Source organism: Lepidochelys olivacea, assembly GCF_965140295.1.
Source record: "Lepidochelys olivacea isolate rLepOli2 genome assembly, chromosome: 23".
Lineage (NCBI taxonomy): Eukaryota > Metazoa > Chordata > Testudines > Cheloniidae > Lepidochelys > Lepidochelys olivacea.
This window is the reverse complement of record NC_140433.1, coordinates 1,494,676-1,514,481: the sequence shown is the minus strand read 5'-3', so window position 1 is coordinate 1,514,481 and position 19,806 is coordinate 1,494,676. Positions and strand designations below refer to the sequence as shown.

Here is a 19,806-nt window from a genome sequence, read left to right as displayed (position 1 = left end):
CACGGCTTCTAAAACGACCAATCAGAAGGCGGTGCTCCGTCTTTATCCCGCTCCCTAGGGCAATTCGCATTCGGATTGGGTGTTCCGCTCGGCAGTTCCCGCCTTCCTCACAAGAGCCGGCCAGTGGCTGAGAGCAGCTGTCAGTAACCGCCGTTACCACATTTGATTGGCGGCCTTTGTCACGCGACCCGCAACGGGGGGCAGAGAGGCGGGTAGCTGGTATCCGATCACGTGACCAGACTCACCCAGCCGCGGCCGGCGGCCGCCATTTTACGAGGGGCAGGAGCGGCTCGCGAAGCGGGCGGGGCCCTCCGACCGCCCCATGACCTCCGACCCCGCCAGGCCACGCGCCACGCCCCCGCGCTGACCCCTGACCCCCCGCGACCTGACCCCTGACCTCTCACCCATGCCCCAGTGACCTTGGTTCTAGTCTGCGCCCTTTGACCCCCTGCTGCCCCCCCAGGAGCCAGGGTGGGAATGGCCCACAGGGGGGGGCTGCCCCCTCCCCCTCCCGCCCCCCGGCAGGGCCCTGCCCCTCCCCCACCCCCGCCCCCCCCGCCCCCCCCCAGGCCGCTGCCCCCCCACGGGGCCAAGTTCCTCCAGGCGGCCCCGGCGCCGCGCAGCGGAGACGAGCTCCGGGAGCTGCTGAGCCGCCGGAAACCCAGGTCGGGCCGCGCCGGGAGAACCCAGGGGCCGCCAGGGGGCGCTGTGGGGCGGGGGGGTCGGCAGGGGGCGCTGTGGGGCGGGGGGGTCGGCAGGGGGCGCTCTCCCCCGGCAGGCGGGGCTGGCCCCGTGGGGCGCTAGGGGGCGCTGTGGGGCAGGGAGCGGGGCGGGGGGCTCGGCAGGGGGCGCTGTGGGGCTGGGGGCTCGGCAGGGGGCGCTCTCCCCCGGCAGGCGGGGCTGGCCCCGTGGGGCACTAGGGGGCACTGTGGGGCAGGGAGCGGGGCAGGGGGGCTCGGCAGGGGGCGCTGTGGGGCGGGGGGCTCGGCAGGGGGCGCTCTCCCCCGGCAGGCAGGGCTGGCCCCGTGGGGCGCTAGGGGGCGCTGTGGGGCGGGGGGCTCAGCAGGGGGCGCTGTGGGGCGGGGGGCTCGGCAGGGGGCGCTGTGGGGCGGGGGACTCGGCAGGGGGCGCTCTCCCCCGGCAGGCAGGGCTGGCCCCGTGGGGCGCTGTGGGGCGGGGAGCGGGGCGGGGGGCTCGGCAGGGGGCGCTCTCCCCTGGCAGGCGGGGCTGGCCCCGTGGGGCGCTAGGGGGCGCTGTGGGGCGGGGGGCTCAGCAGGGGGCGCTCTCCCCTGGCAGGCGGGGCTGGCCCCGTGGGGCGCTAGGGGGCGCTGTGGGGCGGGGGGCTCGGCAGGGGGCGCTGTGGGGCGGGGGGCTCGGCAGGGGGCGCTCTCCCCCGGCAGGCAGGGCTGGCCCCGTGGGGCGCTGTGGGGCGGGGGGCTCGGCAGGGGGCGCTCTCCCCTCACAGTCAGCCCCGACCCTAACCCCCAGGGTGGCAGCCCAGGTCTCTGTGGTGCTGGAGGTGCCCGCAATTCAAATGAGACGTAACACCGAGTTCCTAGGCTCTGCTCTTCGCCCCGAGGTCCAGGTGCGGTGAACCCCGGTGTCCTGGCCCGGCCCCAGCTGAGCTGAGTTCCTTTTGCCTCCCTAAATTCCCTCTGCGGTGCCCCCTGGGTCCAGGACCTTGGGCCACTTCCTGTCCCTCAGTGGGGCCTTGCCACCTGGCCATCAGACAGCAGCCGCATCCCAGCCCAGAGGTAGCCGCAGTCCCAGCAGCAGCTGAAGTCCGTTCTCCCAAAGCGCTCTGGGAGGAGACGAGATCGTCTCATTAATTATGCAGAGAAGAACGTGCTGGCGAGCGGGCGCTGGACGGCGAATGGCCAGTGAGTGTTTCTTTGGTTCTGTCTTCCAGCTTCAGTGGGTGTCTCAAGTGGCTCCTCTACAACAGGGCGGTGCCTTCCTTAATCCAAGAGGGGCCCCAGTGAGTATTGCGAGCACTATCTCTCTGGCAGCTGAGTGTGATGGGGAGGGGGTGGCTCTACCCGGGGGCTGGACCCACCCAGGGGCCTGGGGCAGGGGTCTCAGTCCCATGGATCTACAGCTTCCCCTGCTTGGTCCCTCCCAAGGAGTTGCCAAGAGCTCTTTTGTCCTGTGCATCGGAGGGAGCATAGGGGTGGCCAGCCTGGCGCTGAGCAGGGAGCCAGCGGCTGTATTATGGTCGCGCCTGGGAAGCCCAGCCGTGGACCCGGCCCCCATTGTGCTTGGTGCTGTATAAACCTCCCAAAAGACAGTCCCCGCCCCAGAGACCTGCAATCTAGGTCTAAGAGACAAGCCAGCCAGTGGAGACGGACAGGGAGCACCAGGAAACAAGGAGGCCATACCACTCAGCAGGGTGGGCAGGGATCTCCTCCCACCAGCAGCCTAACCGCTGTGAAATCTGTTGGAGGCGTCCCGGCAAAGGAGTGTTTCCCGGCAGGTGCAGGAGGCCGAGGAGGGAGCCAGGCGGATGTTTACGGGGAGCTCTGCCCGAGCGGCGGGTGAGAGCGCAAAGGGCCTGGGGAGCGTTACTCGCCACATCGGAGGGAAAAGGATGGTGAGGAGGTAGCACAAGGTCGGACGAGTTGGTCTAAACCTAACGTCCGACTCGGGATCTGCCTTTAAAACCCCCACGCCTGGCCTTTTCCATCTTAAACAGGTGCCCCCAGGCTGCTCCCCCAAACCCCAGCCTGGGGGTGAGCCACACCTCAGTGAGCCGTACCCCACTCCCCTGGAGGAGCGAAGGCCTTGCTGGAGCTAGCATCTGTGGCCAGACGGCCCATTTGCTCATGTCGCCTGATCTCCTGGGTGGCCCAGGCCCTTCAGTCTCACCTGGTTACCGATGTGCTGAGCCCAGAGAGTTGAGTTAGAGCAAAACATTTCAGTCCTCAGGGGCTAAGCTCCAGTGAGCCCAGGCAAGGAACAGGAGCCACCGAGGTGCCACCGCTGCCCCAGGCCGCTGCGATGGCAGGGAATCGACTCAGTGAGACGTGCCCAGATGAGCCCAGCCGGTGACACGTACCCCAGGCTGCAAGGGAGGCAAAAACCGTAGGGAGGCTGGGAATGCCGAGGGGGAAGAGGCCAAAGGACACAGGAACCCAGGGAAGCGTTCCAAGGCTCGCGGAGAAATACCTGTCTCTGAACCCGGCACCCTGGCAGGGGGACTGGCCGAGCTCAGCCCGTGGGACCCAGGCTCCCTGCATTGTCTCTTGTCTCTGCCCCTGTAGGTGCGGGCTGGTGGCGCTGTGGATGGCGGGCTCCCTCCTCAGTCTGTCCCAGGACGTCTCCCTGGAGAGGATCATGCAGGTGGCATTGGAGAGAGGCTACACTGCCCAGGGAGAAATGTTCTCAGGTCGGTGACTGGTTGCGGTGGGGGTTAAAAACTCCCTCCCTGCACTAGGCCATAGGTGCTGGGCTGGGTGCTGGCGGGACCCTCCAAAGGCCAGTCTGGGTTGTGACTGCGTGAGGAAGTGCCCAGAGGCGGTACATAGCGCAGGGCATGAGGGCCTTGCTCCTGCCTTGCCGGAGTTCAGTCTCTGGCCCCTAGAGCGTTGCTAGGGACCGGACGCCTTCCTGGAAGGGCTCGGTGCAGGGGGGGCTGGGTGATGTGGAACAGCCTGTGCTGGACGGGAGGCCAGACTCGATGGTCGCATTGGCCCTTCCAGCCTTATTCGCTGAGCCCTGGTCTCTGCACAGCCTCAGCTCCCACCTCTGTCCCCCCAGCGGGATGAGTTTTCTTGAAAACTTGCAAGATCCTTGATTTAGGGAAAGAACCCCACAGCCGGGCTGTTAATTTCCCACGAGGAGCGAGCACTTGGAGGTTTCTGTCCGAGGCACGAGGATCCTCTGGGAGCCGGGGCAGGCAGCGGGAGCCTCCTGTGGTCCAAGATCATGAGCATGTACTGAGCAGCTGGGCTGGGGATTCACTTTTGGAGCCTTTCAGGCTCATACTTCCCAGATCTTCTCCACAGCCAGCAGGGAAAGCTGAGGACTTTGTGGAATCCCGGGACTCCGGGAGTTGGGGTTTGTGAGGAAAAACAGCGGCTATCGTCAGGCTGCTGATAAAATCCTGAGTGCAGGCCACAGTGAGCCCGGCCTGTATAAATGCCGTGGGGCCGGCGCTATGTGTTCTCGCTGATCCATCGAGTCTCAGGCTGGCAGAGACCATTGTGAGCAGCTGGTTCGACCGCCTGTAGAACATGGGCCACGGGCCTTCCCTGAATTGGCTCCTGTGTGAACAGGAGCTTCCTGAAAAACAGCCCATCTTGATTTAAACCGCTCCCGTGATGGAGAGCCCGCCACGGCCCCCGGGAAATCGTTTCAATAGTTCATTCTCCTCCCCGTTACAAATCTGTGCCATTTCCTGTCTGAATTCGTCTAGCTTCGCCTCCAGCCACTGGGTCGTGTTAGACCTTTGCTAGGTTGCAGAGCCCTTGGTTGTCCCCCTGTCGGGTCGCTTGCCCCCGGCAGTGTGGTTCCCCCGCGTGCCATCGGAGCGCTGCTCAGGGGGAGCAGGAAGCCAGGGACACGCTCCGAGCGCAGGCTGCGCTGCCGGGGGTGGGCCTCGGGGCAGCTCTAATCCCTGTCTCTGCCCATCCCAGCGGCTGACATGGCCCAGCTGGCCGAGGAGGTGTTCCAGTGCCAGGCCGAGCTGCTTTCGGGAGGTCTGGAGGGAGAGAACCGGGGCAGGATCCTTCGCCATCTGACTGCTGGCTGCCCCCTGCTACTGCCGTATCCTTCCCATGCGCAGCGACCCCTTGGGGTGTCCCGTCCATGCTGGGCTCCGCACTGCAGCCTGTACGCATGGGCAGGGCTGGCGCAGTTCTGATACCCCTGTAGAGCAGGTCTGGTGGTGTCATTTTAGAGGCAGATGCAGCCACTTCTGGGGTGGGATGTGGCCACCAACTCTCACGTCTCCTCTTCCCGGCTGCAGCGGGGGCGGGGGATGAATGTGGGGCAGGTGCCTTCTCCCTCCCAGTAGTTAAATGCCCCCCCACACCTACCTCCCCCATGCCCCGCCCTTTCGAGGCAGCCATTGGGGTGGTGTCTAGAGCCAGCAGGTTCAGACAGCAGCAGTTTTAAAGCTCCAGCCCCTCTCTGGTTGGAGGGGTTTAGCCACCCCATGTGTGCCCAGTCAGTGTTTGCTGGGGAGGGCACTTCTCCAGGGGCAGGAGCCGGGTGCCCAGAGGTGGGGCAGCCTTCTCGCCCCACGTGCCCCTTCCTTGCCAGCCGGCCTGCCACAGCCCCCTTGGCAAACCTTAATGGCCACCCCAGCTACGACGAGGACTCCAACCACGAGCCTTGCAGGAGACGCGGCTACAAAGCCCACTGGGCCGTCGTCTCAGGTATGTCCTGGCTGCACGGGCGGGGGCGGCTTCTGGGGCTGTGGCGAACGGGGCTTGGACCCGTCCTGCTCAGGCCCTTTGCCCTGTTCCCGGGCAGCTCCCAGGGTGGGGAGTGAGCTTATTATCCCTGCGGCCGCAGCACCCCGCCCTGGTCCACCCCCAAACTTCCCCCATGGGAGGGCCTGGAGCTCCCAGCATCTGGAGCTGGGGCTGCCCAGCCGCCGTGGGGAAAAACAGGCTCCTAAGGCTGGGGCGTGGGGACAGCCCCGATCAGAGCCGGGCTTCCTGCACCTACGCCTGGGCACAGGGAGAAAGAAACCAGGAGGGTGAGTTGGCCTGGCTGCATTTCCAAGACTCGCCCCAAGGGGGCGGCAGCGGGCCGGGCACGGGGCCAGCCTGCAGAGCTGTGCCAACAGTGGCTCCCAGGGACCTGTCCTGGGAGGCTGCCCCCGGCACTGGCCCAGTGATCCCAGGGGCGTGGCGAGGCTGCCCAGACAGGACCCTGCGGCTGCGATTCCCAGCACAGGACTGCCCTGGGGAGACTGGCTAGCTCCTCTCCCCCTGCAGGACTCCTGCTGGGCCTCCGGGACGGCGCCCTCAGTCCGGCCTGCCAGGAGGACGAGCAGATCCCCGGCCTCTTCCGCCCCGGCCCGGCCTGCCCCCCGCCCGCCCCGGAGGACGTACTGGAGACCTACCTGCTCTCCAAGCAGGGCAAGAGCTGGCGCCCCCAGCTGTGGAATTACCGGCAGGCGCACGAGAGCAACGCCCAGCTGATGGACTTCTGCCCCAAGCGGGCGGGCGACGGCAAGGTCTACGTGGTGCCCGCTGGCGGCGTCAAGGCGGGGCTCTGCGGCAAGACGGTGCTGCTGTGCCCAAGGACCACACAGAGCGCCCTGCCCCAGCCAGCCGGGCCGCCCCCTGCTGCCGAGCGCTAAGAGCCACTGGAGCAGCGGGCAGAGGAGACGGCACAGCGCCCGCCTGCTGCAAACTCCCTGCATCCCTTGGGCCCGCCCATGCTACCAGGGACAGCAGGGCCCAGTGGGTGGAGCACTGATCTGGGACTCGGGGGGCCTGGCTCTGCCGCGCTTCCCCTCTCCGTGCCTCAGTTTCCCCTCTGCAAAATGGGGCTGATGTTCCTGCCCTCCTTTGCAGAGCGGTGCACGGGGAGGGGCAGGGCATATAATAGTCAGACGCACCGAGGAGAGAGCCGCTGGGGTTAAAGTGCCGGGTGTGGCCCCGGCCCCTTTTCCCTGTGCCGCAGGAAGCGCCGATGCCCGCCGGGCTGTGGCCGTGGGGGAGGAGCAGCTATTTCAGGCCCTCTCCAGAGGAGCTGCTGCTCTTCCCCCAGTGAGCTTCTCAGAATGTCCCAGATTTCTGGTTTGGGGCCACGGCGCCAGGAAACGGCAGGTACTTGTGGCCGGCTCTGAAAATAACTTAACGCTTCCTGTCTGCCACCCACCACTGTTAGCTCTTGAGAGCAGGGACTGGCTCTCAGTCAGGACTGGTGCAGCGCCCGGCCCGACGGGGCCCCGATCTCGGCCGGGGTCTGGGCAGCACCCGGCCCGAAGGGACCCTGATCTCGGCCGGGGTCTGGGCAGCACCCGGCCTGATGGTCTCTAGAGCTGCTGTCATACACCTAACTTGGGAACTCTGAACCACGCCCAGCAAACCTGCATTAAAGACAAAGGCTGTTTGGTTTCCACCACGGGCAGGTTCTGTTTATTGTGACAGGTTCCAGTCCCAGAGGCCTGGCCATTGTCCCTTGGCCCCAGCACCCCGTTCCCGTCTCCAGAGGGGTGGCAGAGCCCCACGCAGAGGCCTGGGCCAGGGACAACACTGTGGGAGGGATCCTGAGGGGCCCGTTCCCGCTGGTTACTGGGCAGCACTCAAGGGACTGGAGCGAATGCCCAGCTGGCTACACGCTGCGCTCCTGAGCCCAAGCCAGCGGGGAGCAGGACGGTCCCATGAACCGCGCCCACCTGCCCCCATTAGCTCCAGGGTGCAGTGAATCCCTGCTCACAGCCAGAGCTGAACCCAGTGACGCTTCCCCGCCACCGGCAGGGGCTGGAGGTCTGAGCAGCTCCCTGCAGAGCGGCCACGGCTCAGGCAGCTACTGGCCGTGCCCTTGGCACAGAAGCCAGAGACGGATCGTCTCTTCCAGTAGGGTCGGGCCTCGTGAAGCCCGGGCTCCCGAATCCACTCGTCGCTGGGGCCTTGGAAAACGCTCCCCAGACTGGCCAGGCTTGAAGCTGGTGCAGGTGGAGGCGACTCCCTGGCCCCCTCCGTGTTTCAGGGGGTTGGCTCTGCCCGTGAGATGCTCACGCAGACGTGCGGCGAGCACACGGGAAACGAGGCACCGAGGGAGCGGCAGAGCCAGAGGAAACCAGGTGCCTCACTCGGGCCCTTGTGCATCCGCCTCTGCAGATGTGCGAGCCGAGCCGGGAGCCTGGCAGAGAGCTGGCCTGCGGCTGGCCGTGCCAGCACCCTGCACGAAGGGCAAGAGCCCGTGGCGAGCCCAAGGCTGGGCTAGGAGAACCACACGAAGCTGGCAGAGGAGGCAGCGTCCCAGCTGGTTCTCAAACGGCCGAGACCCCTGTAAAGCCGGACTGAGCTTTCCAGCCAGGCTCACCTCAGCACAGAGCCACACAACTCTCCAGCCTCCAGGAAAACCGCCCCGGGCTAGGCCAGACTCAGCCACAGGCCCTCTGAGCTCCCCGTGGGCGTGGTGCAAGCTTGGCAGTAAGTCTGCGTTCTCAGTTCCCAGCCGGCCTGTTCCCAGGCCAGAGGGGCCAGCGCGAGGCTCCTTTGCACAGCCAAACGGACGGGCCGGTAAGAGCAAAGCGCCGGGGGTGGAAATGGCCAGCCAGTTCCGACCCTCCAGCAGGGCCACAAATGCTTCAGGGGAAGGGGTGAGAACCCCGCAGCCGCAGCTGGGGGACACCCTGCCGCCTGGGGGGTCACCTCAGAGCCCAGTCACTATGCTTCAACCCCCGAGTTGCCAAAAAGTCTTTTAAAGTGTCTTGAATTTAACCCAACATTAATGGGCAGCTCCCTGCAGATCAGGTCCCGTGGAGCCGCCCAGTGGTGGGGCAGGGTCTGATACCAGCAGGGGCGGGAACCGGACCCACCTGCGAAATTACGCAGGGCTGCAGGAAAATGGGCCGTGAACAGGAGAGGGGCCCAGAGGATCCAAGCCTCCTTTGGTTCGGTTCCGCTTCGGCCGGCGTCGCCCGGAGTGCAGGATCGCTGCCCCTGTGCCCGCCGAAAGGCTGGTGTCTCCCGTCTCAGCCTCGGCCTTCCCAGGGTTCCCTGGGCCGCAGAACGAGCCACTGAGCGGGAAAGGGCTCCGCTCCGAGACGGGACCAGGTCTCGGCCCTTCCCGCTGGCTGCTGTAAAACAGGTCCCATCGCATCTGTGCGACGGGCCAGGCCCTGCAGGTGTCCTCCCCGGCGCGGGGCCGTCAGCCGATGGAAGCGGGCACAGGCAGACGGGGCGCGACGGGCCCCAGCTCCGAGCGGGGCTGTAGCATATCTGGCTGTATAAATAAGAGGCAGGGAGGGCACCGCACGGCAGTGCCCGTCTATTGCACAGAGCCGGTGCCAGGTGTCCCCAGTGCGCCGGCCCAGGCCCTGCCGGTGCCCGGCTCAGTTCTGCACCATGGTGCTGAAGATGGCGATGAGATTGTCCAGCCCCCAGAGGTAGCCGTCCTCTCGGTTCCCCTCCACCCACGGCAGCCGGTGCGTCAGCGTCTGGCCCCCGGCCAGCGGCACCATCTTTCCGAAGTCGATCATCCAGACCTTGGCCAGCCCCGTCCGGTCATGGACGAAAAGCAAAGAGCTCCCCACCACCTGTCAGGGGGCAAACACAGAGCTCAGTGAGCAAGGGGGCTTGGAGCCAGGATCCTGGGTTCCTTCCCCGGCTCTAGAAGGGGAGTGGTTAGAGCAGAGCTGGGAACCGGGACTCCTGGGTTCTCTCCCCAGCTCTGGGAGGGGAGTGGGGTCTAGTGGTTAGAGCAGGGGGGCTGGGAGCCAGGACTCCTGCGTTCTCGCCCCAGCTCTGAGAGGGGAGTGGGGTCTAGTGGGTTAGAGCAGGGGGCTGGGAGCCAGGACTCCTGCGTTCTCGCCCCAGCTCTGGGAGAGGAGTGGGGTCTAGTGGTTAGAGCAGGGGGCTGGGAGCCAGGACTCCTGCGTTCTCGCCCCAGCTCTGAGAGGGGAGTGGGGTCTAGTGGTTAGAGCAGGGGGGCTGGGAGCCAGGACTCCTGGGTCCATTCATTGCTCTGGGAGCCACAGGAGGAGGCTGCTACAGAACCCAGCGCATCCAGGCGGGGCCAGAGGAGAGACAAACAAGTGTCGCTTCCTAGGGACCTGGGGTTGCCAGTGGGCAGGCGAACAGACCCTGCACCCTGGCGCGTGTGCCCAGACCCACAGGGCGAGGGCCACTGGCTGGGCCACCCGCTCAGCAGGGAGCGTCTCCCCCCCGGCCCCCACCCAGCCAGAACCTACCTCGTGGGTCTTGAAGACCTCGGACTGCTCCAGCGCTGCCCGCAGCTCCTCCAAGCGGCCCAGGTAGGTGGCCTGGAGAGGAAGAGGGGGGTGGGCAGGTGAGGCCGAGGGCACCACGGGATCCACCCAGCTGCCCCGAGCGCCAGCCAGGTGCAGCCGGTCTGGGCCCCGGCAGGGAGGGGAACGGGGCTGGCCCGATCGGCAAGGACTGGCACCGGCAATTCAACAGGGGGCGCCCTCCCCGGCAGGCAGGGCTGGCCCCAGGGGCGCCCCCTGGGGGGGCTGGGGGCTCAGCAGGGGGCTCTCCCCTGGCAGGCATGGCTGGCCCCAGGGTGGCGCTGGGGGGCGCTGGGAGGGCTGGGGGCTCAGCAGGGGGCGTGCTCCCCTAGCAGGCAGGGCTGGCCCCAGGGGGCGCTGGGGGGCGCTGGGGGGGCTGGGGGCTCAGCAGGGGGCGTGCTCCCCTGGCAGGCAGGGCTGGCCCCAGGGTGGCGCTGGGGGGGCTGGGGGCTCAGCAGGGGGCTCTCCCCTAGCAGGCAGGGCTGGCCCCAGGGTGGCGCTGGGGGGCGCTGGGGGCTCAGCAGGGGGCTTTCCCCTGGCAGGCAGGGCTGGCCCCAGGGTGGCGCTGGGGGGGCTGGGGGCTCAGCAGGGGGCTCTCCCCTGGCAGGCAGGGCTGGCCCCAGGGTGGCGCTGGGGGGCGCTGGGGGGGCTGGGGGCTCAGCAGGGGGCTCTCCCCTGGCAGGCAGGGCTGGCCCCAGGGTGGCGCTGGGGGGGCTGGGGGCTCAGCAGAGGGCTCTCCCCTGGCAGGCAGGGCTGGCCCTGGGGGGGTTGTGGGGCAGGGAGCGGGGTGGGGTCTCCCCAGGCAATCAGAGCTGCCCTAGAGGGCGCTGTGCTGCCGCCCGCAGTTGAAACAAAAGCCGCGCAGATCTCCGCCAGCCGCTGTGTCGTGCCCCAGAGGTGGCCGCATTCCGGCAGCGAAAAGCCCAAGCTCTGGGCCATGCGGCACCTACGGGGAGCCCAGCCCCTCACCAGGATGGTTCTGTCGCCGTCCACAAAGTCGCCCAGCGCCTGCATCACCTGCTCGGGCAGCCGCGTCTTCTTGAAGTTGGTGCTGCAGGTGCCGTCGGCTTTCTGGGGACACAGGGACCCGTCAGCCGGGGCCTGGGAGGCTGCACGGGACGCACCTGCCCCACTCAGACCCACTCCCCACACAGCCAGCCCTGCCCCAGCCGGACGTGATCTCCCCTCCCCAGAGCCAGACGCCCCTGCTCCACCTTCCCCTCCCAGAGGTGGACATGACCCCCCTCCCCTGCTGCAGCCAGGCCCGCTCCCCCCCAGCCAGGCCCGCTCCCCCCCAGCCAGGCCTGCTGCCCCCCCAGCCAGATGTGACCCCCCCAGCCAGGCCTGCTCCCCCCCAGCCAGGCCCGCTCCTCCCCCCAGCCAGATGTGACCCCCCAGCCAGGCCTGCTCCGCCCCAGCCAGGCCCGCTCCCCCCCAGCCAGGCCTGCTGCCCCCCCAGCCAGATGTGACCCCCCCAGCCAGGCCTGCTCCACCCCAGCCAGATGTGGCCCCCCAGCCAGGCCCACTCCGCCCCAGCTAGATGTGACCCCCCAGCCAGGCCCGCTCCGCCCCAGCCAGATGTGACCCCCCAGCCAGATGTGACCCCCCATCCAGGCCTGCTCCGCCCCAGCCAGATGTGACCTCCCAGCCAGATGTGACCCCCCAGCCAGATGTGACCCCCCAGCCAGGCCTGCTCCCCCCCAGCCAGATGTGGCCCCCCAGCCAGGCCTGCTCCACCCCAGCCAGATGTGAACCCCCAGCCAGGCCTGCTCCCCCCAGCCAGATGTGGCCCCCCCAGCCAGGCACACTCCCCCCCAGCCAGATGTGGCCCGCCCCAGCCAGGCCCGCTCCGCCCCAGCCAGATGTGGCCGCCCCAGCCAGGCCTGCTCCGCCCCAGCTAGATGTGGCCCCCCCAGCCAGGCCCGCTCCGCCCCAGCCAGATGTGACCCCCCAGCCAGGCCCGCTCCGCCCCAGCCAGATGTGACCCCCCAGCCAGGCCCGCTCCGCCCCAGCCAGATGTGACCCCCCCAGCCAGATGTGGCCCCCCAGCCAGGCCCGCTCTGCCCCAACCAGATGTGGCCCCCCAGCCAGGCCTGCTCCGCCCCAGCCAGGCCTGCTCTGCCCCAGCCAGATGTGACCCCCCAGCGAGGCCCGCTCCCCCCCAGCAAGATGTGGCCCCCCAGCCAGGCCTGCTCCACCCCAGCCAGGCCCGCTCTGCCCCAGCCAGATGTGACCCCCCAGCCAGATGTGGCCCCCCAGCCAGGCCCGCTCCGCCCCGGCCCGTGGCCCCACCTTGATGCCCTCGATGCGGAAGCCCAGCGTGGCGGTGGAGCTGAGCGACTCCCTCCACTGCATGTAACGGGGCTTGAGCACGGCGCGCTGGGCGTGCTCCTCGGGCGTGGGCGCCCCCGGCTCCACCGCCACCATCTTCTCGTACATGTCGCGGCGCAGCCGGGGCCGCTGCCGGGCCTGCTCCAACTCCTCCTCCAGGTACGTCCTGCAGGGGGGCAGAGCGGGGATCAGCTGGGGGCGCCCACCCCATGGCCTCGGCCTCGGCCGGCCCGGGGCTCCTGGGGTCTGGCGCTCCCAGCGCAGGGCTCCTGGGTTCTACCCCGGCGGTGGGGGCTGGTGGTCAGAGCAGGGGGCTGGGAGCCAGGACTCCTGGGTTCCATCCCTGGCTCTGGGAGGGGAGTGGGGGCTGGTGGTCAGAGCAGGGGGCTGGGAGCCAGGACTCCTGGGTTCCATCCCTGGCTCTGGGAGGGGAGTGGGGGCTGGTGGTCAGAGCAGGGGGCTGGGAGCCAGGACTCCTGGGTTCCATCCCTGGCTCTGGGAGGGGAGTGGGGGCTGGTGGTCAGAGCAGGGGGGCTGGGAGCCAGGACTCCTGGGTTCCATCCCTGGCTCTGGGAGGGGAGTGGGGGCTGGTGGTCAGAGTGGAGGGGGCTGGGAGCCAGGACTCCTGGGTTCCATCCCTGGCTCTGGGAGGGGAGTGGGGGCTGGTGGTCAGAGCAGGGGGGCTGGGAGCCAGGACTCCTGGGTTCCATCCCTGGCTCTGGGAGGGGAGTGGGGGCTGGTGGTCAGAGTGGAGGGGGCTGGGAGCCAGGACTCCTGGGTTCCATCCCTGGCTCTGGGAGGGGAGTGGGGGCTGGTGGTCAGAGTGGAGGGGGCTGGGAGCCAGGACTCCTGGGTTCCATCCCTGGCTCTGGGAGGGGAGTGGGGGCTGGTGGTCAGAGTGGAGGGGGCTGGGAGCCAGGACTCCTGGGTTCTCTCCCTGCTGCCCCTCGCTGAGCCGGCTTGCCTGTGCCCCCTCTGGGCTCTCACCTGACCCCCATCTTGCAGTCCATGAGGGAGGGTGTCTCGAAGTTGGCCAGCAGATCCTCCATCTGGTTGTAGCACTCGCCGTCCCGCTGCGCCAGCCCGAAGTAGGCGGGCACGTGGGGGCGCAGCGAGTCCCCCATGAGGCGCTCCAGGCTTTGCTGCTCACACGGGCAGAACTTCTTCAGGATCCGCCCGTAGTCGCCGGCTTTGAAATTCCCTGCCGGGGAGGGAGGGGACGGCTGGTGTCAGGGGAGCCCGGACACGCCCGGCCCATGCCCGCTGGGCACACGGCGCTGCCTTCGCCCAGCCACCCTCGGGGCTGGCTGCACCCCCCAGCAGAGCCACGGCCCCTCCCCTCGTGGCCCTGTTCCCACGGCCCCTCTCACCCGCATGGCCGGCCAGCTGCACCCAGGGGTAGCGCTTCTTGAAGGACACGACGAAAGGCGACCAGTGGACCATGCTCTTGAGTTTCTTCCACGGCTTGTTCTAGAGAGAAAGGCAGGGAGGGAGTCAGTGCCCGGGCGCCCGCGGCAGGGGACCCGGCAGTGCCCCCCCTACTGTAGGAGGGTCCCCGCTAGAGGACCCAACTGAGATCACCCCCCCGACCCCCCGTGCCAGGTGCTGCACAGACCGCGCGTGTTCAAGGCCCCCAACGTGTGACCGGCGCTTTCCAGCCATTTGGCCGAGATCAGGGCCCCGTCAGGCCGGGCGCTGCCCAGACCCCGAGGGACAGGCAGTCCCTGCCCCACACAGCGCATGAGAAGGATTGTTCTCCCCATGTTACTGACGGGGAAACTGAGGCCTGACTTGTCCAAGGTCCCCCAGAGTGTCAGCGGCAGATTTGGGAAGAGAACGAAAAGGGAGTGACTCCTCCCCCAACCCCTGCTCTAACCACTAGACTCCCCTCCCAGATCCAGGACAGGACCCAGGAGTCCAGGCTCCCAGCTGCCCGGCTCTAACCACCAGCCCCCACTCCCCTGGGAGAGAACCCAGGAGTCCTGGCTCCCAGCCCCCACACCACACGCCCTACAAGGGGAGGCCAATCTGACTCCATCTATGCAGCTGGTTCAGAAGCTCGCCCGGGCCCTCGGCGCCTCCCCCAGACACACACGCGCCCTCCCCCACCCCGGGGCAGCTCCCCTCCCACCTGCGGCACTGCACCATCCCGCATCGGCCCAGTGCAGCTGGGTCTGCTCCCTGCTCACCGCCGGGTGCCCGGAGCCGGTGGCGGGCGGGGCTGGGGGCCGCCGAGGACAGCAGCTGCTTGCGGGCGCTGCCCCACGCCGAGACGCTGGCATGTCACCTCCGCCTGGCGCGGAGCAGAGTCCCCGTTCCCGCCCCCCGCCTGGACTTTCACCCAGGGCACAGGTCGCGCCCGCATTAATTACACGGGGGGGGGGGAGAATCCCTGTCACCTGCTGGCACCAGCTCGTTATGGGGCTGCTGGGAATGGCCCCCCGGGCTGTCCCCTCTGATCAGGGACAGGAGTCGGGAGGGCCAGGCCAAGGCCACCCCACCCCACCCCATGGCCCCTGCAGAGGGGGCTCAGTCACCAGCAGCTCCGGGTCCCTCTGAGGGACGAGCCCATGCAGGCCTCATGTCTGGGAGCCAGGACTCCTGGGTTCTATCCCTGGATCTGGGAGGGGAGTGGGGGCTAGTGGTTAGGGGGGGCTGGGAGCCAGGACTCCTGGGTTCTATCCCTGGATCTGGGAGGGGAGTGGGGGCTAGTGGTTAGGGGGGGCTGGGAGCCAGGACTCCTGGGTTCTATCCCTGGATCTGGGAGGGGAGTGGGGGCTAGTGGTTGCGGGGGGCTGGGAGCCAGGACTCCTGGGTTCTGTCCCCAGCTCTGGGAGGGGAGTGGGGGCTAGTGGTTAGGGGGGGCTGGGAGCCAGGACTCCTGGGTTCTATCCCTGGATCTGGGAGGGGAGTGGGGGCTAGTGGTTGGGGGGAGCTGGGAGCCAGGACTCCTGGGTTCTGTCCCCAGCTCTGGGAGGGGAGTGGGGGCTAGTGGTTAGGGGGGGCTGGGAGCCAGGACTCCTGGGTTCTATCCCTGGATCTGGGAGGGGAGTGGGGGCTAGTGGTTAGGGGGGGCTGGGAGCCAGGACTCCTGGGTTCTGTCCCCAGCTCTGGGAGGGGAGTGGGGGCTAGTGGTTAGGGGGGGCTGGGAGCCAGGACTCCTGGGTTCTAGGGGTTTCAAGAACACAACACAGCCATGAGCCTCAGCCTTTGTCACCAAACCAGCTCCCGGCTGCACCAGTTTCACCCTTTCAGCAGAAACTCCCGCCCCCCGCCCCGCTCAGCGTTTCACCCAGAGAACTTCCCCCCGCTCCAGCCCTGGCCTGACACACATTTTCCATCACAAGCGCCTCGCGGTTTCTTGCTGACTCTGCGCGAGGAGGCTGTGAGCGACGAGCAGAAACCTGCTGGCGTGATCAGGGCTGAGCCACAACAGAGCCGGGGGGGGGGGGGGGGGGCATGGAGAGCCAAAGATTTGTAACAGGTTGGCCTGGCTGCAGCCCATGGGGGAGCCTGGGCCAGCGGCGAGAGCATGGGACTGGAGTTAGGACTCCTGGCTCTGCCACTGATGTATGGGGCGGTCCTGGGCAACTCCTTGCATCTCCCCCAGCAGTGACCTGAGGAGAACAACCTGCCCTTTGTTGCTTTGGGTGGGTGCGATGGGGCCCTGATCTCGGCCGGGGTCTGGGCAGCGCCCGGCCCGACGGGGCCTGATCTCGGCCGGGGTCTGGGCAGCGCCCGGCGTGACGGGGCCCTGATCTCGGCCGGGGTCTGGGCAGCGCCCGGCCCGACGGGGCCTGATCTCGGCCGGGGTCTGGGCAGCGCCCGGCGTGACGGGGCCCTGATCTCGGCCGGGGTCTGGGCAGCGCCCGGCGTGACGGGGCCCTGATCTCGGCCGGGGTCTGGGCAGCGCCCGGCGTGACGGGGCCCTGATCTCGGCCGGGGTCTGGGCAGCGCCCGGCCCGACGGGGCCCTGATCTCGGGCGGGGTCTGGGCAGCGCCCAGCACGACGGGGCCCGATCTCGGCCGGGATCTGGGCAGTGCCCGGCCCGACGGGGCCCTGATCTTGGCCGGGGTCTGGGCAGCGCCCGGCCCGACGGGCCCTGATCTTGGCCGGGGTCTGGGCAGCGCCCGGCGCGACAGGGCCCTGATCTCGGCCGGGGTCTGGGCAGCGCCCGGCCCGACGGGGCCCCATCTTGGACAGGACATTGAGGTTCTCCTTGCCCCTCACTCCCGCGCTCACAGCTCCACGGCTGGGTCTCACTTACCCAGGAAAGCAGCTTTTAGAGGATCCCCCTCTCGGGAAGCTGGTTTTCGCTGGATCTCAAATCCCCATCGCGAGCTGCCCCATCCCGTAACTGTACAACCCCAGCCGCAGCCCAGTCTACCTGCCCCGTCCCGCCCCGCGTCTGGGTGGCGTCAGGGGGCAGGGCAGGGAGTCAGAGATTTGTCATGGGAAAGCGGAGGCTGGGGCAGGTCAGGGTTTCCACCCCGACAGGTTTGTCAGCTCTGCACATGACTGCTGGGGGGGGAGGGGGGCAGGTGCTATCAACACTCAGCATCTCGGCCCATTTCCTGTTCCCCTTCCTAAACCCCGTAAAGCCCCCCGCCCCACAGGGAGCATCGGCCAGGTGCTGGGCGGGGGGGGGGGGGGAGAGGGGACACTGAGGCACAGAGCAGGGCCAATCTTCCACAAGCAGCCTCAGGCTGAACTCATGGCCTAGGGAGGCCGGCCTTGTGGAAGACCCGGGCTGGAACCCAGGAGATCTGGTTCTGCGCTGTCTTCCTGCATGACTTTGGGCAAGTCACTGCCGCCCTATGACTCAGTTTCCCCATCTGCTAATTAGCAAGCTGCAAACAACGCCCTGGCACCAGCATCAGCCTGCCTCAGAGCGACGGTGCAAGGGTGGATGCCGGGACGTCTGCGAGGCTCAGAGGGGCGGCCGAGGCCCCCGAAGGGTGTGGGAACAGAACCCGGGAGTCCGGCTCTGAACCGCTAGGCCCCAGGCTCCTTCCCCAATCACACCCGACCTGAGACGCCCCGTTTCCAGGCAGTTCCGAGAGCCCCTTTCAGGCACGGAAAACCGCGGCTCACACCCGACAGCCAGGGCCCTGGGGGCTCGGCACACAGGCCATGGGGCAGCCCTCCGGGCATACGCGCCTGGCCGGGGCAGTGGCCACACACAGGGGCAGTGGGGGGGTATTTATTCCACACTGGCAGAGCACAGAGGGCTAGAGGGGCCAACCCCATCCGCCCCCAGCTCCCCCGTGGCCCAGCAACCCCCCCCCCACCCTACAGCGCCCACCCTCCCAAGGGAAACAAGAGGGTTTAACCCGCCAGCGGCGTGGGGGGGGGGGATTTGCCATCAGCTGCAGGTGCATTCATGCCACGAAGGGCCTGTGGGCTCCCGCCACCCTCACCCCAAAGGCTGGGAGTCGGGCCGGGTGCTGGGCAGGGCTCGGGGGCCTTGGCTCGTGGTGACCAGTTGGCAGCTTTCAGCTCACACGTCCCCCCAGGGGCTGCAAGCGAGCCGGGGCCAAGGACCACACACGGGCAAAGGGCACCACAGGGTAACAGCACTCGAGAACTTCTGCTCATCCCAGGACACAGGACACCTGGGTTCACTCCCCAGCTTGGGGAGTGGGGTCTAGTGATTAGAGCAGGGGGGCTGGGAGTCAGGACTCCTGGGTTCTCTCCCAGCTCTGGGAGGGGAGTGGGGTCTAGTGGTTAGAGCAGGAGGACTGGGGGCCAGGACTCCTGGGTTCTCTCCCAGTTCTGTGAGGGGAGTGGGGTCTAGTGGTTAGAGCAGGGAGGCTCTCCTAATTCTGCACTGAATACCTGGCACGACCCCTCTCTCTGCCTCTGTGGGGCAGAGTCCCCCCAGCTCTCTGGGGAGGGGCAGTGGGGCAGTCATTGGTGGGGGGTCCCCGGCCGTGCTGTGGAGTCGTCGGGCAGGGGGCAGAGCTGAGCCGCCAGGGGCATCCGCAAGCAGCCCCCCCCTGCCTGGCCCCTGGGCAGGCAGCCAATGTGGGGGGGCTCTGGAGTCCCCCCTGCCCCACGGCTAGACAAAGCCCAGCGCCCGCCCGGGACAAGTCACCATGACAACATGCCGGGGAACCATTGTCCTCTAGATAAAAGGGCCCCACGGCTGGGTTCTCCCCCCCGCACTGGGAGGGGAGAGTGGGGCTGGGAGCCCGGACGCCTGGGTTCTATCCCTGCCAGGGGGAGGGGCGGCGGGAGTTAGTGGTTCGAGCAGGGAGCCCGGACGCCTGGGTTCTGTGACTGCCAGACGAGGACAGAGCTGTCTTGCTTGGGGGGTGTCCCTGGAGCGAGGTTTGTTCTGGGTCCCCGGGCTGGCGGTCGAGGTGCCCAGTAACCTCTCCGTGTCCCGGAGCCCCTGGGAGCTGGGTCAGCCCCCCTCATGCCCACCTGGGGAAGCTGAGGCACGGAACCCCACGGGATCCCCCTTCCTGCCCCCGGCAGCTGGGGACTGACACCCCGAGGGCCAAGCCTTGGACCCACCTCATGTAACCCCACATCCTGCTATTCGGGGGTTTGTCTTATACAGATACCTCTTCCCCCCCCACAAAAAAAACCCAGAGTGTCCCGCTTTGTCACCCCTGCCCCGGGCGCCCCGTGGGTACTTACCCAATAGGGGCTCCTGTCCCGCTGCTTCATGGCCCTGCCAGCCCCACGGCTCCACGCTTCCCCTTTGCGCCACCTCCGTCTTTCTGATGCTGCCTGAGCCCTCCCCGCTGGCTGGCATCCAAACCTCGGCGGGGAGGCGGGGGGGTGACGATGCCAGGGGGTTGCCAAGCAACCAGGCCAGCTGGCAAAGAATTTTCCATGACAGCAGCAGGAGACAGGCCCTGGCGCAGGCAGGAGGCAGCCCCCCGGGGTGCTAAGCCCACCCCATTGGGGAGTGGGGGGCAGGAGCTAGTGGGGAAGGGGCAGGGCTGGGATACGGGACACCTGGGTTTAAGTCCTGGCTCGGCCCTGGACCAGCTGTGTGACCTCGGGCCAGTTCCTGTGGCCAGACTCAGTTTCCCCATCTAATGTCTGGTCAGAGAGGGGGCCCTTCGGGACAGGGACTGTCTGGCTGTGTCCGTTGTGGGGTGGGGAGGCTGATCTCCACTGGGGCCTGTGCAGCGCCCAGCCCCACGGGGACCCGACCTCCCAGAGCTCTGTTTAAATGCCCCAGCGTGGGGGCAGGATTCATTGCCCCCATCCGCCCCGTGGGGATTTTTGCTGCAGCGTATTTTTAAAGCCCACACGTGGGTGCCAGCGGCTGTTGGTTCCTGTCGGACTATGTGGGGGGGGGCTGGTTACTTCACCTGTGCGCCCCCCCCTGCAACCCCAATGAGCTCCCCTCTGCCCTGGGGCAAACAGCAGACCCGGCCAACACAGGGCATTTACCCCCGTTTCTGGGCTCAAAGGGCAGGGTTCCTCCGCGCCCAGGCTCTGGGGAAGGGAGAGCAGGTGCCCGCAGCCTCTCCCCGACAGGCACACGCTGTCCTGCATCCGCCCGGGAGACAAG

The 19,806-nt window shown here is 67.9% G+C and overlaps 2 protein-coding genes across 3 annotated transcripts; one reads left to right on the top strand and one right to left on the bottom strand.

Annotated features, from left to right (window-relative positions):
- Positions 1-224: 224 nt before the first annotated feature.
- On the top strand, positions 225-7,080 carry ACTMAP (actin maturation protease). 2 transcript variants are annotated; one of them, XM_084612862.1, is made up of 6 exons: positions 225-665; positions 1,910-1,978; positions 3,261-3,385; positions 4,635-4,764; positions 5,308-5,378; positions 5,946-7,080. In XM_084612862.1, exons 1-6 carry the CDS (start codon positions 478-480, stop codon positions 6,311-6,313), a joined length of 951 nt encoding a protein of 316 aa, XP_084468988.1. In that variant the 5' UTR covers positions 225-477; the 3' UTR covers positions 6,314-7,080. The 2 variants fall into 2 exon arrangements, with proteins under 2 accessions (XP_084468988.1, XP_084468989.1); XM_084612863.1 differs by lacking the exons at positions 225-665; positions 1,910-1,978 and adding an exon at positions 2,479-2,590.
- ITPKC (inositol-trisphosphate 3-kinase C) lies at positions 7,070-18,995 on the bottom strand. Its single transcript, XM_084612864.1, has 7 exons — positions 18,918-18,995; positions 13,639-13,738; positions 13,256-13,469; positions 12,230-12,434; positions 10,907-11,008; positions 9,881-9,952; positions 7,070-9,226 (listed from the first exon to the last, which is right to left on the bottom strand). The coding sequence occupies exons 1-7, from the start codon at positions 18,945-18,947 to the stop codon at positions 9,023-9,025; spliced, it is 927 nt and encodes a 308-aa protein (XP_084468990.1). The 5' UTR covers positions 18,948-18,995; the 3' UTR covers positions 7,070-9,022.
- Positions 18,996-19,806: the final 811 nt, after the last annotated feature.

Coding starts and splice junctions, on each gene's coding strand:
- ACTMAP (XM_084612862.1), top strand. CDS start 478: ATGGCCCACAGGGGGGGGCTGCCCCCTCCCCCTCCCGCCCCCCGGCAG. Junction 666..1,909: donor CTGAGCCGCCGGAAACCCAG/GTCGGGCCGCGC, acceptor TCTGTCTTCCAG/CTTCAGTGGGTGTCTCAAGT. Junction 5,379..5,945: donor CCACTGGGCCGTCGTCTCAG/GTATGTCCTGGC, acceptor CTCCCCCTGCAG/GACTCCTGCTGGGCCTCCGG.
- ITPKC (XM_084612864.1), bottom strand. CDS start 18,947: ATGAAGCAGCGGGACAGGAGCCCCTATTGG. Junction 12,435..13,255: donor GACTGCAAGATGGGGGTCAG/GTGAGAGCCCAG, acceptor GCCCCCCTGCAG/GACGTACCTGGAGGAGGAGT. Junction 11,009..12,229: donor TCCGCATCGAGGGCATCAAG/GTGGGGCCACGG, acceptor CTGTGTCCCCAG/AAAGCCGACGGCACCTGCAG.